The sequence below is a fragment of the Physeter macrocephalus genome, chromosome 14 (assembly GCF_002837175.3).
Source record: "Physeter macrocephalus isolate SW-GA chromosome 14, ASM283717v5, whole genome shotgun sequence".
Taxonomy (NCBI): Eukaryota; Metazoa; Chordata; class Mammalia; order Artiodactyla; family Physeteridae; genus Physeter; species Physeter macrocephalus.
In genome coordinates, this window is record NC_041227.1 from 116,342,021 (window position 1) to 116,348,916 (window position 6,896).

A 6,896-nucleotide genomic window follows, 5' to 3' on the forward strand; every position below is an offset into this window, starting at 1 on the left:
ACAATCTTCACAGCATCTTCATTAGGAAGAGTTTCCATTTCAAGAAACCACTTTCTTTGCTCATCAACTCCACATCTGTTAAAGTTTTATCATGACATTGCAGCAATTCAGTCCAATCTTCAGGCTCCACTTCTAATTTAGTTCTCTTGCTATTTCCACCACATCTTCAGTTACTTCCTCCAACGAAGTCTTGAACCCCTCAGTCATCCATGAACGTTGGAATCAACTTCTACCAAACTCCTGTTAATGCTGATATTTGGACCTCTTCCCATGAATCACAAATGTTCTTAACGGCATCCAGAAAGGGGAATCCTTTCCAGACAGTTTTCAGTTTACTTTGGCAAGATCCATCAGAGGAATCACTATCTATGTCAACTACAGCCTTGCAAAATGTATTTCTTTTTCTTTTTAACATCTTTATTGGAGTATAATTGCTTCACAATGGTGTTTTAGCTTCTGCTGTTTAACAAAGTGAATCAGCTATACATACACACATATCCCCATAGCTCCTCCCTCTTGTGTCTCCCTCGCACCCTCCCTATCCCACCCCTCCAGGTGGACACAAAGCACCGAGCTGATCTCCCTGCACCACGCGGCTGCTTCCCACTAGCTATCTATTTTACACAAAATGTAATTCTTAAATAATCAGACTTGAAAGTCAAAATGAATCCTTGATCCATGGGCTGCAGAATGGATGTTGTGTTAACTGGCATGAAAACAACATTAATCTTGTACATCTCTACCAGACCTCTTGGCTGACCAGGTGCATTGCCAATGAGCAGTAACATTTTGAAAGGAATCTTTTTTTCTGAGCAGTAAGTCTCAACAGTGGGCTTAAAATATTCAGTAAACCATGTTGTAATCAGATGTGCTGTCATCCAGGCTTTGTTGTTACATTTATAGATAACAGACAGAGTAGATTTAGCATAATTCTTAAGGGGCCTGGATTGTCAGAATGGTAAATGATCATTGACTTCAGTTTGAAGTCACCAGCTACACTAGCCCCTCAAAAGAGAGTCACCCTGTCCTCTAAAGCTTTTGAAGCCAAGCATTGATTTCTCTCTAGTCATGAAAGTCCTAGCTCGCATCTTCTTCCAATAGAAGACTGCTTCAACTACAGTGAAAATCTGTTGTTTAGTGTAGCCACCTTCGTTAATTATTTTAGCTAGATCTTCTGGATAAAGATCTTGCTGCAAGTCCTACATCAGCCCTTGCTGCTTCACCTTGTACTTTTATGTTATGGAAATGGCTTCTTTCCTTAAACCTTATGAACGAGGCTCTGAGAGCTTCACCTCTCTCAGCCTTCACAGAATTGAAGAGATTTAGGGCCTTGCTCTGGATGAGGCTTCGGCTTAAGGGAATATTGTGGCTGGTTTGATCTTCTATCCAGACCACTAAAACTTCCTCGTATCAGCAATGTCTGTTTCACTTTCTTATCATTCATGTGTTCACCGGAGTAGCATTTTTCATTTCCTTCAAGAACTTTTCATTTGCATTCACAACTTGGCTAACTTTTTGGTCCAAGAGGCCTAGCTTTTGGCCTCTCTCGGCTTTGGACTTGCCTTCCTCACTAAGCTTAATCATTTCTAGCTTTTGGTTTAAAGTGAGAAACTTAGAGACTCTGCATTTCCCTTGAACACTTACAGGTCATTTTAGGGTTATTAACTGGCATATCAGTATTGTCAGGTCTCAGGGAATAGGGAGGCCCAAGAAGAAGGAGAGAGATAGGGGAACAGTTGGTTGGTAGGGCAGTCAGACCACACACATCTTTTTTTTTTTAATTGAAGCTGATTTGCAATGTTGTATTAGTTACTGGTATACAGCAAAGTGATTCAGATATATATTTTTTTCTTTTCCATTATGGTTTATTACAGGATATTGAATAGAGCTCCCTGTGCTATACAGTAGGACTCTGGTGTTTATCTATTTTATAATTAGTAGCTTGTATCTGCTAATCCCAAAATCCTAATTTATCCCCCCCTGCTTTCCCCTTTGGTAACCATAAGTTTGTTTTCTATGTCTGTGAGTCTGTTTCTGTTTTGTTAATAAGTTCATTTGTATCATATTTTAGATTCCACATATAAGTGATATCACATGATATTTGTCTTTCTCTTTCTGACTTACTTCACTTGGTATGATAATCTTAGGTCCATCCATGTTGCTGCAAAAAGCATTGTTTCATTCTTTTTTATGGCTGAGTAGTATTCCATTGTGTGTGTGTGTGTGTGTGTGTGTGTGTGTGTGTGTGTGTGTGTATCTCACATCTTTATCCATTCATCAGAACACACACGTCTTAAATTCACCATCTTATCTGGGAGTGGTTCATGGTGCCCTAAAACAATTACAATAGTATCAAAAATCACTGATCGCAGATCACCACAACAAATATAATAATAATGAAAAAGTCTGAAACATTGCAAGAATTACAAAACGTGACACAGAGACACAAAGTGAACAAATGGTACCAACAGACTTGGTTGCCGCAGGGTTGCCACAAACCTTCAGTTTTTTAAAAAAATGCAATATCTGCGAAGCACAGTAAAGTGAAATGCAATAAAACAAGGCATGCCTATATTTTTCTCAAAACTTCCCTGTATTTTTAAAATTGCTCGCCTACCCAGGACATAAATATAAACAAAGATTTAGTTATAAGCATGTTCAGGCTTGGCAGAACGATGTTTATAATTGGAGGTTTGGATGTTTTATGAACAAGTTCTAGCAAACCTAAAAGCAACTAATAAATGCTTTGTTATTTAAACTGTTGCCAAGCATAGGAGGAGATACAAGGCTTCCAACACACCTTTTACACTTGACATGTTTAAAACATGCAGTTTGTGTGATAGCAAACGGCCAGTGAAAAACACTTGCCTGTACAACAGAGAAATCCGTAACTGGAAAGGTAAAAAGAATAAGATTGACTTAGATGGGTCCAAAAAAAAAATAGCAAAATAAAATCTGAAATTTCAAGGATGTCAAGAATTCGGGTATTAATAAGCAAATTATTTAAGGAGATGTGATTCCTTAAACTTAAACTGTAAGGAACATTATTGAAAATTCTGTTCAGGACTGAGGTAAGACGTGTTCCACTACCCAAAGTCTCCTCCTTCCTCCAGCTGAGGAATCTCCATGGAAGATGTGGGAGAGAGAATTTAAACAGGGAATCCATCAAAACGTCACTTCTAGAAGACATTCCATCCACGGTAATTCTTTTGCCATATCAAGGTCCCGCTCTCCCTTTTCTCTTCTTTTTAATTTTCTGTTTGGATTTCAGTTGCAAATACTTGAATCAGTTATATTCCTTATGTGGCGCATTATCACTTGGTCTTTGCAAGTTCCCTCTTATTTATTTTTTTCTTTAGGTGCTTACATATCAATTAATTTAATTCCTGTTCTCCTTATGCCCCATTCTCTTTCAATAAGCAGCTGTTTTATTCTGTTTAATGCATATTCCCCAGCAGACAGCCTTCAGACTTCATCTTCACCATCACCTCTCTTGGGTCTCCTCCTGCCAGCCCCCACTTCAGGCCCACACTACAGATTTGGACTGGCCAGCCTCCATAATCATGTGAGCTAATTCCTTTTAATGAATGCGGATAGATAGATAGATAGATAGATAGATAGATATAGTTAGATAGATATCCCCTATTGGGTCTATTTCTCTGGAGAACCAGCCTAATACAATACCCCATGGAAGGAATCACCTCCTGTTACCTACCCACTCTTTATTCTCCTAGTGGTGGACCACAGATTTCCTTTAAAATCTATGTCATGCCACAGTGAACATCATCATATGTGTCCCTTTATGGAGCTGTGTAAGAATTTTGGGGGGTTGATGCTGAAATCATTTTGCCGGCTCAGAGCCCCTTTATTAAAGGGGAGGCCAGATCCTCTTGAGGAAAGACTCTGTACCATGGCTACAAGTACACACTATAAATCTTCCTCTAAGCTTTTCCCCTAAGAAAACCAATCCAAAAAATGTTTGGATTCAATAATTACACACTAGAAATAACGAAACTCAGTCAAAAGTTCCCTGAGACTAATTGTTTTTAAAACTGTTTCTTAAAATGTCAAAAACATAGCAAATACCTGCTAAAATTTTCTAAAGAATTTTTAATTTTATTTATATTGGCCATTAGGTGAATTGATCATTAAAACCAATGTTAAGTGACTTAACCCTTAGTTATTCTCCACGGCCAAAACCTCATGTTTACTTTAATCTATGGCTTCCCTGAACCATTTCTGTCTTTGGCTTCCCAAGTCTTTTCTCTGTGGGAAGACTGAGGTCACCCAACTCAAAGAGCTCTTGGTGGTGTACAGGTTGGAAGCCAGGGAATTGTTTGTCCTTACTCCCTTCCAGCTTAGGCATCTATAATGCTAGACACCAACTACCCTTGCATACCAATGCAGACACAGTGATTTGGAGGGCCCAAGGTCACTGCGTTCAAGTGGAACCTAAAGGAAATCTGAATAGGGGTATATTGAAAGGAATGAAAGCACTATTAGTCTTATTCGTTATGCTTTACCAGTCACATTTTTATTAGCAATTGGCAGAAAAAGAGTCTCCTTAGAGACTTGGCAGTATCCAAAGAAAGAAAAACTGGAGAAAAGCCTTTGCTGAAGTGAAATGAAATGATAATATCAGGAAATGCAAGCTATAGCATGCACCATGCTTGCTGAAAGGTTATCCTCGGTTAAGAAGGATCTCGTACGATAAATTCCCTCATCAGCACCTGGAGGGAAAGTGGGACTGGACTTGGAGTAAAGTTAGCAAGCAGGCAGCATTTTTGCTTGGCTGGCGGCAGGCACCGTGGGATGGCTATGCACTTGTGGACAGCAGCAGACTTCAGAGGAGGTGTGAAGAGTGCTCCCTCAATGAAATGTTGCCTTACTTCTGCTGGACTCACAGCTGGGGTGGCAGGAAGTCATCAAGCAGGTGCTGGCTTTGCAGAGACTTGGGGCAGTTGGTGAGAAGCAATTGGAGCCACCACTGGATGATTTGCCAAACCCTGTCGCACAGCAAGCTGGTTGGCAGGAAGGGGATTTGCAGCCACTCTGACTGAAGGAAGAGGGTTCAGCACAATTTGGTTGGCCAGAAAGCATGGTGTCACAGGAAGCTAGTTTGTAAGGGTCCTTTACCGAACAAGGGGGCTGGCCGTTAGCCCCTGGCTGGCAGATGAAGGGTATGGAAGGAGCTGGTTTGTAGTGAAGTGTCTGGCAAGGGAAGGACACACAGCAAGTAGGATTGCAAGAACTGAGCCCACAGGTAGACAGCTGGCAGGGAGCTGATTGGCAACGCTTGCAAATGTAGCAGATCGGTTGGTAATGAGTTGACTTGCAGGGCCGATCTTCACCACTAATGGCTTGACATGAACCTGCTTGGCATCAAGTTGGCTGGCACAGACTAGCCGCACAGACAGTCGGAGGGCAGGGTGTTTCAGGACAGGAAGTTACCTCAGAGCAGGATGGCTGGCAGGACCTGGCGTCACAGCACGCTGATTGGCCGCAAGCTACCTGGCACGATCCAGATGTGTGGACAGGTTGCTGGCAGGAGCTCTGTTGGCAGGAGCTGGCTTCACAGCACTTTGCCTGACCGCCGACGGATTCCGAGCAGGAGGGGCTGGCAGGAGCTAACCAGACAAGGAGACTGACCAGTGCCACGTCCGTAGCAGGCCATGCAGGAGCAAATGGGTGGGCAAACAAAACCCACACAAGAAGTTACTGGAAGGCAGGTAGGTTGGCAAGAAGCAGGCTCACAGCCACTTGGGGCACTGCAGCATGACTGCCGGTTCTCTTGGCATGTAACCCGTTGCCACGTTCTGCTCTGACGGGAACTAGGCAAACAGATACCATTGCTGAAGCTGCCACCATTTGAGCGTATGGAGATGGTGGGCACAGCTGGAATGGCACTGGCATTTCCAGGACAACAGCTGTCCACCATGGTGCTGGTGCTAACCTTGCTAGGAAGCTGCAACTTCAGTATACCTGAGTTTGAAAGGCATCTAATACATAGGGGCTTTTATAGTCCTTCACTAGGGGTGTTGGCGTGACAGAGTATCTTTCCTTGTTATTGTTTCCACCCAATTGCCTACAAACATCTGAGTAGCAGGCTTCAGGAGCGTGGGAGATATTGTACCCAGTTTAAGAACCCGTCTGCTGAGCTGGGAGTTTTCGTGGCTGAGTTTGGGTACCTTGCCACTGCGCTTGCTCTGAGCTAAGCTGTCTCTTTTATAGCTTGTTCTCCAGCCTCCCTGAAGCAGAGCTCTCCCCAGACCAACCTCTCATCAAGAGGCCACAACCCAAGCCAAGCAACCCGCTCTTCTGCCAGGAGTGCAGTTCCACACCATTTAGACGATCAGGAAATGAAGCTCTGACCCAGTTGAGGCAGGATGATATCAGAGATGGCAAACAGAAAATCGGGTAGTGCAACCCAAGGGACACTTCAGTGTCTCCACCTCTTTCTAGAATCTTCCTGTTTGGCTTTCCTGAAACCCAGCTTTACTAATACCACTAATAATAAAAACAGTAGTAATGGCTTCCATTTATAGTGTTGACTGAAAAAAAATGCACAACCTAAAAGTAGAGAGTTATGTTTTATTCGGCAGACATTCTGAGGACTTCAAACCCAGGACACAGCATTTCGGATAATGCTGAGTACTGTTCTGAAGAGCCAAGAGGGGATCCAGGATACACAGGAGTTTTTGCAACAAAAGACCAAGTAATCAGAACATCAAAAGATTACTGTTAATCAAAGAAAACCAGACATCTCAAGTTAATGAAATTAGCGCTTTTCTATGTATGGGAAGATGCAAAGTCTGGGCTCATTGAAATCATTCCTTTGATATGCCCCTCAGTTATCTGGGCCCAGTATCCTGTGTTTTTCTCATCCTGAGTCTCCC

General features: G+C 42.5%; 1 protein-coding gene across 1 annotated transcript; it reads right to left on the reverse strand.

Annotated features, from left to right (window-relative positions):
• Positions 1-4,809: 4,809 nt before the first annotated feature.
• Positions 4,810-5,938, reverse strand: KRTAP29-1 (keratin associated like protein 29-1). Its single transcript, XM_024130160.2, is given in 2 exon segments — positions 4,810-5,616; positions 5,618-5,938. Coding segments are annotated over 2 exon segments (1,068 nt in total). The 3' UTR covers positions 4,810-4,869.
• Positions 5,939-6,896: the final 958 nt, after the last annotated feature.